We start from the raw sequence: 18,177 nt of genomic DNA, 5'->3' as shown, positions 1-18,177 counted from the left end.
TGGGCCGCTGCTTAGACTGGATAGGATCCATGACACGTGGACTCCTCAGAAGGAGCGCCCACAAAGAACATTATTATGCTAGACCTAGAGCCACAGCAAGGCCCCGGGATTTCCCATGGCCAGGAGAAGCCGCTGTTTGTTGTTGCACCTGGACACAGGCTGGTCTGGTTTAATTGGGTCTTGCATCATTAAAGACCTGAAAGGTCCTGGGAGTCTCTGGATACGTTTCTTCTCATGCTATACTATTGCACTTAGAAGCCAGCTGAGCACCGGGCGCGGTGGCTCACGCCTGTAATCCTAGCACTCTGGGAGGCTAAAGTGGGCAGACAGTTTGAGCTCAGGAGTTTGAGACCAGCCTGAGCAAGAGTGAGCCCCTGCCTCTGCTAAAAATAGAAAGAAATTAGTTGGACAACTAAAATAATATAGAGAAAAAAATTAGCCGGGCATGGTGGTGCATGCCTGTAGTCCCAGCTACAGGGGAGGCTGAGGCAGGAGGATCACCTGAGCCCAGGAGTTTGAGGTTACGAGAAGCTGTGATCGCGCCACTGCACTCCAGCCTGGGTGACAGAGAAAGACCCTATCTCAAAAAAGAAAAAAAAGGATAAAAACATATCTACTTTGGGGATTTGTGAGGAATTAGAGAATTCACAGGGGGCACTTCTTGTCCTTCATGCCTGGAGTGGGCCCAGGCATTTACAAGGGATGAGTTACTATCTGCTGCCTCTATTCCAAAACCAACCTTTCCCACTCTCTCGAGGGTATAAATACAAAGGATGCTGCAGGGACTTTGTTGGCAGCCACACGCTTTCAGAGACTGGAGACCGGCCCCTCAGCACTAGAGGAACCCATTTGAATTGCTCCATGTTCAAGGAAGGTCAAGACACCAGTATCAAGTGAATCCACTTTGAAGTCTTTATTCTTGACCCTGCAGATCATGCTGGCAGGGCCATGCTCTCAGTTTAATGCCATTCCCAAGATCCAACGTGTTGCATTGATTTTATTTCCAGACAGAAATCCACATTCATTAAAATCTGGGGATTGGAGGCTGGAGGTGCAGGGAGCCAGTCTGCTGGTCGGCCGAGCCTTGGAGCTCCAAGGCCAGCAAGAGTTTGCCTGGGCTTGGCTACAACGTTAGGGCGTGGGGTGCAAACACAGGGCACAGGTAGGGGGTCACACAGGGGAGGCTCTGCACCAGCTGGGGGGCCGAGGACCCAGTATTCCCTCTTTCCGGATACAATGCCCCCAACTTCCCTTTCTCAAAATCCTTGCACCACTGGGAAGAAGACGGGCAAAGAAGGAGTGTGAATTATATCTCTCTCCAGCTGCTCTGGTTTCATGGGCGCCTCTGGCCAAACGTGAGGGGACCAGCAGCAGTCCTCACAGCAGGTGGTGTTGGGAATGTCACAGCATGCTGTCCCCAGTGTGGGCGGTGGCAACCTGGCCAACAGCCAGAAAGTGCCCATGCCAAACCTGCACCCCCACTTGGCCATGGAGATGCAAAGTTGATCTCACTGGCCAAGCCTTTAGGGCTGCATCCAGAGCTACCCCAGAGCCCTTTTCTCCTAAGTCCCTTGTTGAGCACCAGCGTAAACACACGAGTTAGTCCCTGGTTTCCAGAGAGCCTGTGACTGCTTTCTGCCACATCCCGGCTTTGCTCCTCATCCTCTTCTACCCTCCCCACGTCACAGTTTGGCTGACTCCTCGAGGAAAAGTCAAATGCATTCTGCCAAACCCAGCTCGGCCAGCCCGGCCACGTTCAAGGGCGGTGCAATTGCCGTTCTCTTTCCACAGTAAGGCAAAATGAAACACTGGGTTGGTTTGGCCAGCAGTGCTTAGAGCTTTGCAGCATCTTTTGTTGTTGCTGTTTTGTTTTGAGTTGGAACATCACTGGCTGTGCATCTCCGTGACTGACTCCGTGGATGTCCGCAGAGAGGGGACGGGGCGGGACGGACTGGGTGGACATCACGATGCCGACCGCCAGGCGGGAGGGAGTGCTTGGGGAAGGGGCTGGTTGAAATTGTTCCCTGAGACATCAGGTGGCTTTCACAGTAAGAAGGTCAGCTGAGGTCTTGCTTCCATCTCCGAAGAGGAAGTGGCAGAAGCAACAGGACAGTTTATGGTGGTGGTGTCCGTGTCAGCTCTGGGTGCGCGGCATGGCAAATGGCCCCCGGAGCCTCTGGGAGCCGGCTCTGTTTCATTCTCGGGCCAAGGGATGGAGGCGATTCCATCTCAGGAGGACTGGTGCGAAGGATTTTTCCTGATGACCGATGTCTCATCAGGAGATATCTTGGACCGCACTACATTCAACAGGTCAGATTCTGTCGTCTTCCCAAGAACACAGAGATGGCACCGAGGGAACGAGCGGGAAGTGAGGCCCAGCGCCCCCTGCTGGCACCAATGTAAACTAGAGTATTTGGTCTACTGAGGCTGTGTTTCCAGAAAGTTCTGCCACCACTGCTTTCTGGGTAGGGATTCTTCTCCCGGAAACAGCGATGAGGTATAAATGAACATCTCAAGAAAAGAGAGCCCACTGGTAACCAGGCGGCTGTGCTGAAAATAACCAAGTGGTTTCTAAACGGAGCGATCAGCCTGTGCCATCGGCTCATCCTCTCGCTCGTGTGTTCCAAGCTTTAAGAACGGATTGTAAACACTTTGGGCTTCTCTTCCGGTGACGGGGTGCCGGCAAGTTCTATGTTGTCCACAAGGACGTTCTTGTCTTCCAGTCTAATGACAGTGGGCTCCGGGGCGGGGGGCGGGGGTGGGTTTTTGTGCGTGTGAGGCAAGCTGGCCCAGCTGATGTCCAGGTCTCTGAACGCATGAAGCATGAACACACCCAGGATGATGGTGACGAAGCCCGAGAGGGTGCCCACTATGTCCACGGCAGACATGCTGTTCCACTCCTTGAAGAGGATGATGGAAGAGGTGACCACCACCGTGGTGAAGAACACGTAGTAGATGGGGAACACCAGGGAGGTGTTGAAAATGTCCAGCGCCCTGTTGAGGAAGTTGACCTGAGTGCTGAGGGACAGCGCCAGGATGAGGGACAGGATGTAGGGGAGCGGGTGCCGCACCACCGGCAGCCCCTGGAAGAAGTTCTTAATGGTGATGCCCAGCCCCTTGACGGCGGCCACGGAGAAGGCCCCGATCACAGAGCAGATGACGATGTAGACGAGGATGTTCCGTTGCCCGTACCGCGGGGCGACGATGAAGATGAGGATGAGGCAGGACACCACCAGGAGCACGGCAAACACGATGTACCCTTTGGGAAGGGAGGGATGCAGTCAGCGCCTAGGGCCTCGACCCGGGACCGCGGGAGGTGGCATTACGACAGTGGGCTCTAGAGTCACACAAACACGGGGTCCAGCCCCGGCTTTACATTTTTTCTAATAACTCAGGCAAATTGTTAAACCCCCAAGACCTGTTTCCTCATTTGAAAAGAAGACCGACAACAGGATCTTCCTCCTACAGCTGTTTTGTGGGATTCAATGGGATCGCGTCTATAAAGCACTTAGGACGGGACTTGGCACATAATAAACACTGAATCAATGGTGTCCATAATGCATGGGACCAGGCAGCCTTGCTAAGTCCCCGCCCGCCACCTTTGCTTGCCTCGTCCTCTAGGTGGCAGCATCTGAGATGGTCAGAGCCCAATCAGACCTTCCGCAGGCTTCTCCCCCAGTGTTCTTCTGCTCCCGGGTGCCCCGAGCCTACCTGTGTCTTTCATCTTGGAAGCCATCTCCATGACGGTGGTGACCCTCTCTTCCTCGGGGGCGTGTATCACCATCACTGTGCTGCCGGCCACACAAATCACACACCCCAGCTTGCCCAGCAGGTTCAGGGTCTCTCCCAGAAAATAGGAGGAGAGGATGGCACTGCACGTGGAAATGGGAGAAAGGGATTAGGGCAGCCCTGCCCGTCCCCGTGTCCCAGAGAAAACTGGGGGCTGAGCCAGCTCTCTCAGAGAACAACAGATTAGAACTCACTACTCACTCACGTGGAGCCTTGTCTCGATCCCCCCAAAATATTTGGAATAGAAACTCATTTCTGAGAGGGTTACAATGTTTGCTGGGGGGAGAGAAATGCAGGTGAAAGTATTCCCAAACAGAAAGAATTGGAAGAGCCCTTCAAAGCGCTCTTGTCTAACTTCCTACCCACTGGTCACATCCTCTCTCAGCACTGCTCACAGATGGCTTTCAGCCTTGGCTTGCATACTTCTGGTGACAGGGAGCTCACCCCCTCAACAAGCCAAATGACTCCATTGTAGGTTCACTCTAATTATGCATCAAAAATATACCTCCTGGTAGTTTCTACTCCTCATCCCATTTCTGTTCCTCAGGTCATAGAGAACACATCTATTCCATCTTCCATTTGTATATGCCACTATAAACAACTGCAGTGACAATAACAGGCAGTGCATCTTAGGCATATGTTACCTACTAGGTACGGCACTAGGAACTTTGCATTTTTCTCACTAACATCTCCCAACTCTTGATGAAGTAAAGGCTACTACCCCTATTTTATAGGCAAGACACCTGAGGCTCATAGAAGTCAAAGTGAATTGGCAAAGTCAAACCACTGATAAGTAGTGGAGCCAGGATTCAAGCTCAAGTGTTAATTATAAAGCTGATGGGTTTTCCTCTACACCTCATTGAAGAAGATCCTTATGACTTCCCTGAGCCTTCAGTTTCTGGGCAAAATACTTCCAGTTCCTTGCTGTTCCTCGCTGATGTGCTTTCCTTTCCCCTCACCTCCTCTGGATGAACCAGTAGAGGTAAGAGAAGAAGAGAAAGAAGCTGGGCAAGCGAGGTATGATCACTGGGCTTGCGTTTGCTTTTTTCACAAAGGTGCCATTTGTTTAGGGTAAAACTCTGCTGGCTGTCCTGGGACCCCATAAACTTTTAAAAATCCTGGTTCAAGGTATCCAAAGAGAGGGGATGGGTGTCTAAATTCCTTGTCTGTCTCCTGTGTCTCTTCCAAAACTGCAAAAAAAAAAAAAAAAAAAAAAAGGTTTTTGCCTATAATTTCCCATTCAAGAGACATTCATGGAGGCCTGGCACGATGGCTCACGCCTGTAATCCTGGCACTCTGGCAGGCCAAGGTGGGTGGATACTCAAGGTCAGGAGTTTAAAACCAGCCTGAGCAAGAGCGAGACCTCGTCTCTACTAAAAATAGAAAGAAATTAATTGGCCAACTAAAAAATATATAGAAAATATTAGCCGGGCATGGTGGCACATGCCTGTAGTCCCAGCTACTCGGGAGGCTGAGGCAGGAGGATGGCTTGAACCCAGGAGTTTGAGGTTGCTGTGAGCTAGGCTGATGCCACAGCACTCTAGCCAGGGCAGTGAGGCATAGTGGTTAAGCATCCTGAATTTGGAATTACACTGTCTGGGTTGGAATCCTGGCCTGGCCACCTGGAACCTAGTGATCTTGGCCAAGTTGCTTAACCTCTCTTGACCTTAGGTGGGGATATTGTGAGTATTAAATGAGTTATTACACAGGATATGTTTAGAAGGTTTAGCCCATAGTAAGCCCTCCAAGCATGCATTTGCTGTGCATTATGTCACTTAGTCCTGGGAACAATGCCTCCAGGTTAGTATTATCAACATTCCCACTTTGCAGATGGGGAAATTGAGGCTTGGAGTGGTTCGGTGACTTGCTCGTGGTAACGTAACTACTCAGCGGTAGAGTGAGAATTAGAACTCAGGTAGTGTTAACCTAGGGCTCATGCTCTCCACTTGCAGCCTGCTTCTATTGGGGACCCACAATATTGTCATGAGACACTTGACCTGGTGGCAGTGGAAGCCCTTCCAGCTGGCTTGGGCTTGGCCTGCCCCTCTGTTACCCAGGTAGTCGAGAGGAAGCAGCGGCAAACAACCCAAGGGGCCGGGGCTCTGGATAGCAAGCTGCCTCTTTTTGGGGGCTGGGTCCCACCCAGGTCCCCGATTGGCAAGTGGCAGCCAACCCCATGTGGCATTTCCAGGCCTCAACAAATGGAAAGCAGGAAGGAGCCAGAGACAGCTAGAGAGGGGACAACAACCTTATGAGGACACTCAGCGCTCCCAGAGGTGTGATGACTGTCGCAGGTGCAAATGCATAGGCCCCGAAGTTGGCAACTTCTCCAGCAGCCACTAGGAAATGAAGGGAGAAAAGAGGCCAGTGTGGTGTGGACGCACCGTCTCCATTCCAGATGAATCTGGGTCAAGACTGCTTCCTTCCACGTTCAGCCACCCGTAGAATCCCAGAACAGCATTCCATAAAATCCTGATTCTGATGCTCTCTCCCCAAAGAGTTGGGTCAGGTCAGTCCCAGACTATTCTGATCATATTCTCCCACTTTAAAGATGGTAAAGCTGAGGCCCAGAACCCAAAGCCACACGACACGCTTGTGGGTAGAACCTTCTTGTTCTTCAGATCTCTTGGCCTCTAGTACAGGCATGGCTAAGTTCATCTCGGGGACTGCCAATGTTCTGGACTATATCTTTAAGTTCTAGAAAGTGGTAATTATCAATGAAGAAATAGTTACATTTGTTGATTCTCCAGGTACCCATTGGGCCAACGACCCCTGTTTCCTGGGGGAGCTGTTGTCACTCTAGACCGACAGGCGGATGGTTAGAAAACGCTGACATTAGGCCGGGCGCGGTGGCTCACGCCTGTAATCCTAGCACTCTGGGAGGCCGAAGTGGGTGGATGGCTCAAGGTCAGGAGTTTGAAACCAGCCTGAGCAAGAGCAAGACCCCGTCTATACTATAAATAGAAAGAAATTAATTGGACAACTAAAAATATAGAGAAAAAATTAGCCGGGCACAGTGGTGCATGCCTGTAGTCCCAGCTACTTGGGAGGCTGAGGCAAGAGGATTGCTTGAGCCCAGGAGATTGAGGTTGCTGTGAGCTAGGCTGATGCCACAGCACTCTAGCTCGGGCAACAAAGTAAGACTCTGTCTCAAAAAAAAAAAAGGAAAAAAAAGAAAACGCTGACATTCCCAAGGGGCCTACATTCTTCCCATCTGAGTTTCCAGTCTGCAAACTCCTGCAAGTAGCTTTTCTGTCTCTCTGTTGGTAGAGAACACGCTGGGTCTCTTTTCTGAAAGCAGACGATGACTGATAGCTCTTGCTAAGACAGGGATCAAAACCTGACTCAGGGGATTATAAATAGAAGCATGGACGATTTTCCTCCTCAAAGAGTTAGGGTTCGATATACAAAGAGGGAGGTTGGAAAGTGGGGGAAATGTGTGCGTGTACAAATTTGGGCAAACCTTGAGTGGCTGACCAGGTATTGCTGCGTAGGCCAACAAATCAAATTGCCTATGGGATACAGAAGTTGTTTTAGGAGCCCCAAATTCTCCCATGTAGAAGTCCAAGAGTCCACTGCCAACAGGCAGTGATGTCACCACCCTCTGCTTCGGGAGAAGTTCAGAAAATACACCTTCGTCGTTACTAGCTCTGTACTAGTCACGATGGGGGTAGTTGCTTCACGGATGAAGACCAATTTTGAGATGAAGGAAAGATGTTCTACCAGCAAAGGTTATCAAGGTTTCCCCCTGGGAATCTGGGCCTCAGATTTATACTTTTCCACAAGAGAGACGAAAATGCCCCACCCACCCCTCTCTTTGTCTCCATTGCTGCTATCAACAGGCCAGTGTTATTAGTAGCAAAAAAACCCACTTACTGGTGAGAAATCCAGCCCACCACATCGCATCCTTCAGGTAGCCATAGCCTCCGTCCACTGCAGAGGGAAGGGACACAAAGTTAGCTTTGAACTTGGCCGCTGTCCCAGGCACTTTTCCCAACGCTACCTTCATTTCCTGACCTCTAAGTGTTCTTTTTTTTTTTTTTGGCATATTATGGGGGTACAAATTTTAAGGTTTCAATAAATGCCCATTCCCCCCTCCCGCCACAAGTCTGAGTTTCCAGCATGACCATCCCCCAGACGGTGCACGTCTCACTCATTATGCATGTATATACCCGCCCCCCTCCATCCTCCGACCTGCCCAATACCCTATTACTGTAGTTCCTATGGGTCCACTTAGGTGCTGCTCAGTTAATACCCAGTTTGCTGGGGAGTATATGTGGTGCTTGTTTTCCATTCTCTAAGTGTTCTTTGTGGCTTGGTTCTGGGCCTTCTCCTGGGTGAGTTCATCCAATCCCAAAGTTTTTTTTTTTTTTTTTGAGACAGAGTCTCACTTTGTTGTCCAGGCTAGAGTGAGTGCCGTGGCGTCAGCCTAGTTCACAGCAACCTCAAACTCCTGGGCTCCAGAGATCCTCCTGCCTCAGCCTCCCGAGTAGCTGGGACTACAGGCATGTGCCACCATGCCCGGCTAATTTTTTATATATATATATCAGTTGGCCAATTAATTTCTTTCTATTTATAGTAGAGACGGGGTCTCGCTCTTGCTCAGGCTGGTTTTGAACTCCTGGCCATGAGCAATCCGCCCACCTCGGCCTCCCAAGAGCTAGGATTACAGGCATGAGCCACAGTGCCCGGCCCAATCCCAAAGTTTTAAATACCATCTCTATAGGGTGCCCCGACTTCCTTACTGTAGCCTGGACCTTTCTTCTGAGCCCAGATATATATCTACTGCTTACTTGACATCTCTTCTTTTATCTCTCACAGACATCTCAATCTCTTGTCTAAATGGAACTCTTGGTTTTAAATGTTCCCCACCCACCCACCAAATGAAACTCAGCAAATGGCGCCTCCAATGTACCTAGTCGCTAAAGCCAGTAACCAGCGACTTGCTCTTTGCCTCCACTCTCTCCTCTCCTTCTGCATCTAGTCCAACCTGCTCGTTCTGTCTCCAAAAAGCATCTCACGTGTGTCCACTCCACCGCCACCCACTACGCCAAGGCAGCGTCACCTCTGGGCTGGGTTGAGCCAACAGCCTCCTTTGAAGTCACTCTGATCCTGTCCTCTTTTTTTTTTTTTTTTTTTTGGAGACAGAGTCTCACTTTGTTGCCCAGGCAAGAGTGAGTGCCGTAGCGTCAGCCTAGTTGACAGCAACCTCAAACTCCTAGGCTCAAACAATCCTCCTGCCTCAGCCTCCCAAGTAGCTGGGACTATAGGCATGCCCCACCATGCCCGGCTAATTTTTTCTATATATATTAGTTGTACAATTAATTTCTTTCTATTTATAGTAGAGACGGGGTCTCGCTCTTGCTCAGGCTGGTTTCGAACTCCTGACTTCGAGCAATCCGCCTGCCTCAGCCTCCCAGAGTGCTAGGATTACAGGCGTGAGCCACTGTGCCCGGCCTTAGTCCTGTTCTCTTAATAACTCATCTGTCTCACTGCAGCCCATGGTCTTTTAAGAATGTAAACCAGGCCAGGCGCAGTGGCTCACGCCTGTAATCCTAGCACTCTGGGAGGCCGAGGCTGGAGGATCATTTCAGCTCAGGAGTTCGAGACCAGCCTGCGCAAGAGAGAGACCCCGTCTCTACTAAAAATAGAAATAAATTAGCTAGACAACTAAATATATATATATATAAAATTAGCCGGGCATGGTGGCACATGCCTGTAGTCCCAGCTACCCGGGAGGCTGAGGAAGAAGGATTGCTTGAGCCCAGGAGTTTGAGGTTGCTGTGAGCTAGGCTGATGGCACAGCAGTCTAGCCCAAACAATAGAGCAAGACTAAAAAAAAAGGAATGTAAAACAGACTATGTCAGTCCTCAGCTTGTGGCTGGCCAAGGGCTCCTGACTGCTCTTAGGATAAAGTCCAGAATCCTCAATAAGACCATGCATAGTACTGGCTTTGCCCGCCTGTCCAAAGACATATCCTGCCATTCTTCTCCTTTTTCTCAGTTCTTCAAAAAATAGTCAGCTTTTTTCTGCCTCAAGGTCTTTGCACATGCTTCTCCCCCATGTTCAGAATACTCTTCCTACTAATATTTGCCTAAACCTACACTTATTCTACAGCTTCCCCTATGAAGCCCTGATCTCCATTATTTCCCCCTGGAGTTCTCCTTCATAACACCCAGCTCTTCCCCTTCATAGCACTATTAATTATCATTTGAGTTGATCTGCTTATTTTTTGACATTTCCCCCACTAGAATGGAAGCTCCATGAAGCCAGGAATTGTATCTGCTTTGTTCAGAGCCTGGTACAGAGTCTGTACTCAATAAAAATAGTAGCGATGATGATGGTGGTGGTTGTGGTGGTGGTGGTGGTAGTAATGCATGGGTTTGAGACCTTTCTGTGAAAATCCAAGAACCATATGTTGCTTTTTGGAAATTTCCACTTTTCTAAGGAGATTGTCTTTTGCTTTCATCGGGTTCCTAGAGGGGTCAGAATCTCCCATACATGTTAAGATCTCCAAGAGCATTTTTTTCCCTAAGGGTTGAAATTGCAGGAGACACTGAAATAAAGATTGGAGGAAAGAACTGATTCTAGGGGAGTCCATGATACCTCCCCTGCTCTCCCCTGAGTATGAGCAGAAATTTTTTCCTGGCACTATAGGAGGTCTCTGGCCTTTCAAGCACTTGTCCGGAAGTGGAGGATAGAGTAGCAATGACCAGTCTCCCGACTCCCTCCCTGCCCCTCCCAGCTCTCCATCCGGGGCCAGGTGAGCTCTAGACCTGTGCACCTGTCTCAGGCTCCTCCCACCGAGATAACGCCACTACCAACACCAGTGCTCACTCTGTGCTCCCTATCTTCCTAAACACGTTACATCTTCTTAAAACCCTTGAGGCCGGTAGTCTTCTTACCCTCATTTTACAGAGAAGGAAACTGAGGCACAGAAAAAGTACTTTCTTTTCCCCAAGGATCACATCACATCACCAGGAATCGAGAAACCAGAATTAGAACCCCAATCGTCTGCCTCCAAAGCACAGTGTGCCACAGAAACATTAAACAGAACCTGTCCCAACTTGAACACATCATCTTCCCCAAAACCTGTTCTTCCTTGGGCATTCTTCATCTCAGAAAATAGCACTAGCATCTCCCCAGTTGCTCAAGTCAAAAACCTGAGTCATCCTTGACTCTTCTTTCTTTTTTTATATGGAGCCAGTCAACATCAAAGCCAGTAAAAATCTTACCTTCAAAAACTCTCTCTGGAACAGGGGTCCTCAAACTTTTTAAACATGGGGCCAGTTCACTGTCCCTCAGACCATTGGAGAGTGCGCACTGTGGGCCCGGGACGAGTCGGCTGCTAAGCAGGACAGGCAGCGGCAGCAAAAACACCCAGAGGGCCGGATAAATGTGCTAGCGGCCTGCATGTGGCCCATGGGCCGTAGTTTGAGGACACTTGCTCTGGAACCCACCACTTGTCTCCTTTGCCATTGCCATCCAGGCCCACGGGCTGTTCTCTTGCTCACCTGACTGGTCTCCCAGCCTTTAGTCTTGTCCCCTAATCCATTCTCCATGCAACCATGGATCTTTCTAAACCCCAGATCCAACTGTGTCACTCCCCTGACTGGAACCTTTCAGTCACGTAACAAATGCACTCGGACTCTAACCCGGTGACAAGACCCTTCATGGGCCGGCCTGTGCCCTTCCGTGCTCCGACCATTCTGAACCACCTTCAGTGTCTCACGTCACTCACGGTCTCTCACCTCTGAGCCTTTGCGCATGCTGTTCCTTCTGCCTGGAGCAGTGTGTCTTCCTCTCTCCCCCTTTACCTTGCAGTCTCCTCATCATTTAGGTATCAGGTTAGAGACCACCTGTGACAGAAAACCTCCCCTAAGCCCCCGAGTCTGGGCTTTACATGCTCCTCCAAAATATTCCAGTAGCAATCAATATCTCCCCTACTATAGAACAATCGCCATTGACCTGTCTCTCCCACGCAACTGCATTCTCTGCAAGGTCTAGCACTGTCCCTGGCACACAGTAGGCACATAATAAATGATGATTAAATGAATGCTTTTACACACAATTCCTTCTCTCAATAACAGTTTCATGGCTACACACCTTATCTTTCTTTCTTTCTTTCTTTCTTTTTTTTCTGAGACAGATTCTCACTCTGTTGCCCAGGCTAGAGTACCATGATATCAGCCTAGTTCACAGCAACCTCAGACTCTTGGGCTCAAGCAATCCTCCTGCCTTAGCCTCCCAAGTAGCTGGGACTACAGGTGTGTACCACCACACCCAGCTAACTGTTTCTATTATTAGTTGCCTGGCTAATTTTTTTCTTCTATTTTTTAGTAGAGACAGAGTCTTGTGCTTACTCAGGCTGGTCTCAAACTCCTGACCTCAACCAATCCTCCTGCCTCGGCCTCCCAGAGTGCTAGGGTTACAGGCATGAGCCACCACACCCGGCTGACATCTTATTTTCCAAATAAGCACATCCCTTGTGGACAGGAACTCAATAATTCTTCTGCAGCCCATAACAGAGCTCAGTTGGATAGTGAGGGCACAGTGGTGTCGGACATTGTCCTTAGCAGAGGTATTCGTATTCCCGTTTGGCAGAGAAATTGTCACTTGCTCGTGATGACACAGGTGGTAAGAAGTAAAACCAGGACTAGACCTGGAGTGTCTGATTCTCGGTCCTGAGACTTCTCCCTGTGTTCACTCTAATGAACAAATTGTGAAGTTCTCAGGAAATACTGGATTATAAAGCAAAGTCTCCAGTTGGCAGTGGGATTCCCGATGGGATGACAATGAACCTTTTGCACCCACCTGAGGCTGCCCTCGTACACTGCAGCCCCAGCCCCCGAGAAGGGAAGCCAGCTGGGGGCTCAGCTGCCCTGCACCCCTTCCCTCCCACCCCCAGGAGCCTACCAGCCCGAGTGGCCCCCGTAGCCACAAGTCGCTGCAGGCCTTTCTTCTTGAGGATGACGCTGCTGCCGATGAGGAAGCTGGAGAGGAAGGCCAGGCCCAGGCCGATGTAGAAGCCGTAGCTCTGCCGGACCCTCTCCTGCCAGCTGATCGAGGTGGCATTGCTGGGCGCCTCAGGGCTGAGGTCGCCGACAATCTGGCACAGGACTTGCTGGGAGGAGCAGTAGAGGTTGATCAGGGAGCCTGCATGGGAAGCCCAGGGCGGGAGAGTCATGTTGGGAACGTTTGCATGCTTTAAAAATATTGGAATCAGCCACAATTTCAGACCCCATGCACCCCCTATTGCAGGGCTGCGCCCCAACACTGCACCCCCACACTGCGCCTCCACACTACTGAGCGATAATCCAGCCGGGGGCTTCCTACTTGCATGACCTGAACCAAGTTTTATAACCATTTATCAGGTAAGTGACATCTTTAATCCCATTTCACGGATGTGGACATTGAGGCAATGAGAGGTCAGATGCTTTGCTTAAGGACACAGTGACTCACTCCAGAACCCCAGCGTGTGACCAGTAAGCCGCACCGATGGCCCACACATCTGCGGGGCCCCCTTCCCGCTGTCCACAGGACTCCTTCCCAGCCTCTGGGCATGTGGGCCTCCACTCCCTCCTGTCCCTCCCCGGAGTCTCTCCCTCCCAGAGGCCTGTTCTCTCATATCTCTAAGCTCCAGCCGCAGTAGGAAGCCGCTGATGGGCCACGTGAGGAAGTGAGGCCAGGGCACCGACAGGCCCTTCCAGGCCCGAAGGTGACACAGCGGTGAGCTCCTGTCTGTCGGGACTGCCCATTCCCAGGCCCTGCCACCCATACAGCTCCTGTCGTTGAGGTCTTACCATAAAGCAGGTAGTGGACTAGGTCTTTCACCTGCATTATCTCACTTAATCCTTAAAACAACTCTAGACAATAGGTAGCTATTACCATTTTACTATCCCCATTCTAGAGATATAGAAACTGAGGCTGGCGTGCCCAGAAGTCCTAGAGTTCCCAAGTCCTAGAGTCCCCAGGAATCCAAATCAGCCCTATCCTACCCCTTCTTGCCCTTCTGAGACAAATGCCAAGCACGGCAAGGACAAACCTAGGCACAATGGGACAGCCCCTAGTCAGAAGAACTACACAAGTTCAGCAACACAGTGCCAAGAATAGCCAATAATCCTCCAGTGCTGCTATTCACATGGTCCCCTGCTCTTGGGTTTTCCATGAGGGTTTCTAACAACCTCTCTGAAACAAGCACAATGATCATTTCTAGGTTTTTAGTTGAAGAAACCGAGGCCCTGGTAACTTTAGTCACCTTCCTGAAGCTACACTTGCAGTAAGTGGCAAACTCAGAATTGGACCCCAAACCCATCTGATGCCAAACCCATGCTCTTAATTCTGTCCCCCAATAAAGCAGGCAGCAAGGAAGGGAACAGGTACTCATGTGGCCTCCTAAGAGGTATTTTAAAATATGAATTTGTTACCAACATTTTAAAATGGGGAGATTTCCTGGGAAAATTCAGATTTGGGGCTATACTTCAAAATAAAAAAATCTGCTGACTTTACAAGTCCTGCCTTCTCATAAGGTGACTATTGGCCGTAGCTGGGCACCACTGCCCTGTGAAACAGGGCCTGCTCTCTGCCACCCCCCAGAGTCTCACCTGGCTCCTTCCGTCATTTGGCATGTGCCTGGCCTCTGTAGGCATTTGAGTGTGTACCTTTGGAGGTAGAAGGCTTTTTTCAAGCTGTATGTCACAAAGGCCCAAGCCCCTGTGCCAAGAACAGAATCCTGGACCAAGAACTTCTCTGACCAAGCTAGAACTCCCAGCCAGTGCCTCGGAGGGCCCCAAAGTCCAAGGTCAGGCAGGCCTGGCTTTGGCACACCTGCAGTTCAGAGTGGCATCTTTAGAGGAACAGACTAAGGGCGATGTTGACCTTCCTTTCATGACCCAGAACCACAAACAACAGAGCTGTAAGAGTCTAACCCTCTTACTTCCAGCTGGGGAAACTGAGGCCCTGCAAAGGGGAAGGACTTGCTTGAGACACACCAACAGCTGGTGGTAGATCTGGGTCTGGAACCCACCCGGGGACATCCACGTGTCTTTTGCAGCGGGACAGCTCTCTTTCCAACACCTATGTTGCAATCAAGGGAAGACTAGACAAGAAGCCAGATCCGTCCCTAATCAGACTTGTTCTGCATTGCTCACTCCTGTTCCTCCGGCTCAGGCCTCCTTGCTCAAGAGCCAAATCTGGGGAGTTCCCAGGGCCCAGGAAATGAGCCAGAGCCCTGAGGATGTGGGCCAAGGAAGGTGACTCCAGAGAGGAAGGCCAAAATCCTTCTCATGCCTTTCCCCTGGTCCCAAAGGTGCATCTCTAGCAGGTGGAGCCAAAGGACCCACCGGGGACCTGGCTGTCACTGTGAGGCCTACAGCACCCAAGGGCTCAGCACCCTGCACTGAGCCAAGTTCTCCCATTATGGTGAAAAGAAAAAGAGAGGGCTGGTGGCCAAAGGAAATCCAGTTCTGCTCATCTGGAAATTGGGCACTGGGCTCAGTGATTCCTGTCTTCTCTTCCAGAATATGGAAGAGAAGACCCTGCGTTGTTGGTCAGAAAAGCAAAGCCAGACAAATTCCCCCCTTCACTCCAGAAGGGAAGAAGGTGGAGAAGCCGTGATATCCCACAGGCTGCCATCCCAGGATGAGGCAGGAAGATAAAGCTACAACAAGGAAGGGGCTGAACGTACTAGCACAAGCACAGGCTTTAGAATGCAAGAGCCTTGGCTCTAATATTCCATTTCCCCGCTGTATTCCCTTGAGCAAATTATTAGCCTTGTCAGAGCCTCAGTTTCTATATCTGTAGAATGGGGATAGTAAAATGATAACACCTACCAGGAGTTGTTTTAAGGATTAAATGAGACGATGCAGGTAGAGAGCCTAGTCCACTACCTGGTTTATGGTAAGAACTCAACACGAGGTCAAGGAGCTTTCCTTATCCTTTCCCGAGGTTCTTTCCCTTTCTTTTCTAAAAGATGTGTGTGGGTTTGGGGGTCGCGAGTCTCTGTGTCTCCTCCATCTTTGGTGGCACTCGCAGTGACCCAGAGAGATAGTGCCCAAACTGGGCAGGCACTAAAATCTGAAGCAACTATACCGTAAATAAAAAAAAAACACCTGACTTCTCAGGCTGCCTGCTCCAGTCAAAATGCGCCCCCACCCCTTGTCCCTTTCCTCCCCTTACCCCCCTCGGCCACCCCAGCTGCAAGGCGGAGGCCAAGTCTCAGCCAGAACGCTGATCTTCCTTCCAGGCGGGGTGGGAGCCAGCCCGTGCAGCCCGCCCCTCCCCGCTGGGAGCCCGGGAAGGGAGGCTGGGCTGGAGAGGGTCGCCTCCCTGGTCCCCGCACGCACCGTTCTCGCAGCTGGCGTTGCTGACCCGCAGCTCCATGGGCCGTGGGCGCACGGACCGACGCGCGGGCGGACGGCGCCGGGCTCCGGAGCAGGTGGCCGCGACTTGTCCCCCGGCGTGGCTCGCGTGCGAGAAGCCGCCGGGGTCTGGATCCCAGAGTGGGGAGGATGACGCGCCCCAGAAGGGAGGGTCCCTGGGGGAGGAGTCACCCCGTGTCTTGGGCAACGCCGGGGGCAGGGGGGGGGCCCAGCGCAGAGGGGCGCGTGCCCTCCCGGGGTGCGGATGGTGCCCAGCTCCCAGACGCCGAGTCACCGCCCCGCACCACCCAGGCGAGGGGGCGGGTCCCGCGCGCCGCCTCTCGGGGACGCCTGGCCCGGCACCCGGCTCCAACCGCAGGGACGGAGCTCTTGGGCGCCTGGGTGGCGGGAGAGGGGACAGCTTCCGGGCCGGGCTAGAAGTGGCAGCTTAGGGGTGGGCAGGGGGCACCTGGGTTCATTCCTTTCCTCCCTCTCGGTCCTTTCCCTTCCTGGTTCCTTCATTCAACATAGTGCCCGGTGATCTGTGCCGGGAACCAGGGGGCAACAGGTACATAGTAGGTGCCTAATACATGCTCGCTATGTATTTATGTTGAATGGATGATAGGGGCTTGTAAATTAAATGAAAGAAAGAAATGACATGATTAGAGACCAAAATGAATAGGACTGGTCCCTGTCTCCCAAGGACCTTATGTATTAATAGGGGAAACATAATGAGATCAAGTTTTCGGAGACTATTGTTTCCCAGATTACTATTTTATAAAAGGTGTGTGTGTGTAGTGATGAAAGTGTATTTGTCACTGTGGGTAACAGAAAAAAAACAAGTTAGAAGAACACTGACTGGGACCATAAAAACACATAAGCAATGCTTGCTATAGGCCAGCCAGAGTTCTAAGTACTGAGAAATTCCAGTTCACTTTATCCTCATGACAACCACATGAGATACATACTTTTATTATTTGCAGAAAGGAAACCGAGGCACAAAGTGATCGTGTAACTTGCCTGGGATCTCAAAGAGCCAGGATCAAACACGCTGTCGTGGCCACTCTGAGCCATCTGGCATTTTAGACTGAAATAAACTCTTGCTTTGGGGCAGAGAGGGCGCGGGGCAGTGATGGGTTCTGACAGTGCTGGTGACCCGCTTCCTGGAGCAGGTGGCTTTTAGGAACAGTCAACCACTGAGTCTTCCCTGTGGGACACTGTACCAAGCCCTGGGCATTATCCTGGGCAAGCCTGCTGCGAGGCCGGCAGCCTTCCTATCTCCATCTTGCAGATGGGGGACAACTGTATTTAAACAATTTTTATTATGAGATAATTTGAGAGTCACAGAAGAGTTACAAAAATAGTATAGAGAGTTCTCCTATACTTGTCACCGTCTTCTCTTAATTTTAACATCTTGTATAGGAATAGAAACAACCATACTTTGAAATCCTCTGAGATACTTGCTCCCAAGATCCCACAGCTGGTGAATGGGGGATCCAGGCATAGACAGCTGTTCTGTCCCCCAAGTCCACTTTCACACTTCTAGCTGGGTCTTAAAGGATGGATCCTCCCAGCATGGGGCTTCCCCTAGCTTCCTGAATTACTTTGAACAAGTTGCTTATTCTCCGTAAAGATCAGTTTCCTCATCTGTCAAATGTCCCTTTCCATGGGTGTGAACCACCATGGGGAGTGGGGCAGGGGTGGGTAGGGCAGACTTTAAAGAGAAAGGGAAGTGGCATTGCTAGATCAAATGGTATTTCTGTTTTTAGCTCTTTGAGGTATCTCCATATTGCTTTCCAATAGTTTGCAGTCCCATCAGCAGTGTAAGAGTGTTTCAATCTTTCTACATCCACGCCAGCATTTGTTGTTTGGGCACTTTTTAATAAATGCCATTCTCACTGGAGTTAGGCGATATCTCATTGTGGTTTTGATTTGCATTTCCCTAATGATTAGAGATGTTGAACACTTTTTTATACGTTTGCTGGTCATCATTCTGCCTTCTTTTGAAAAGTTTCTGTTCATGTCCTTT

General features: G+C 50.7%; 2 protein-coding genes across 3 annotated transcripts in view; one reads left to right on the top strand and one right to left on the bottom strand.

Moving 5' to 3' along the window:
- The window catches only part of MED7 (mediator complex subunit 7), a 315,410-nt gene that overhangs the window by 16,167 nt on the left and 281,066 nt on the right, over positions 1 to 18,177 (top strand). The window lies entirely within an intron of this gene.
- Positions 102 to 16,366, bottom strand: NIPAL4 (NIPA like domain containing 4). 2 transcript variants are annotated; one of them, XM_020283711.2, is made up of 6 exons: positions 16,134 to 16,366; positions 12,706 to 12,945; positions 7,666 to 7,722; positions 6,038 to 6,128; positions 3,712 to 3,872; positions 102 to 3,259 (listed from the first exon to the last, which is right to left on the bottom strand). In XM_020283711.2, the coding sequence occupies exons 1-6, from the start codon at positions 16,168 to 16,170 to the stop codon at positions 2,631 to 2,633; spliced, it is 1,215 nt and encodes a 404-aa protein (XP_020139300.2). In that variant the 5' UTR covers positions 16,171 to 16,366; the 3' UTR covers positions 102 to 2,630. The 2 variants fall into 2 exon arrangements, with proteins under 2 accessions (XP_020139300.2, XP_075852364.1); XM_075996249.1 differs by lacking the exons at positions 12,706 to 12,945; positions 16,134 to 16,366 and adding an exon at positions 11,541 to 11,738.

This window comes from Microcebus murinus, chromosome 21 (assembly GCF_040939455.1).
Source record: "Microcebus murinus isolate Inina chromosome 21, M.murinus_Inina_mat1.0, whole genome shotgun sequence".
NCBI classification, from domain to species: Eukaryota; Metazoa; Chordata; class Mammalia; order Primates; family Cheirogaleidae; genus Microcebus; species Microcebus murinus.
The sequence above is the reverse complement of the archived record's forward strand: the minus strand, read 5'-3'. Positions and strand labels throughout refer to the sequence as shown.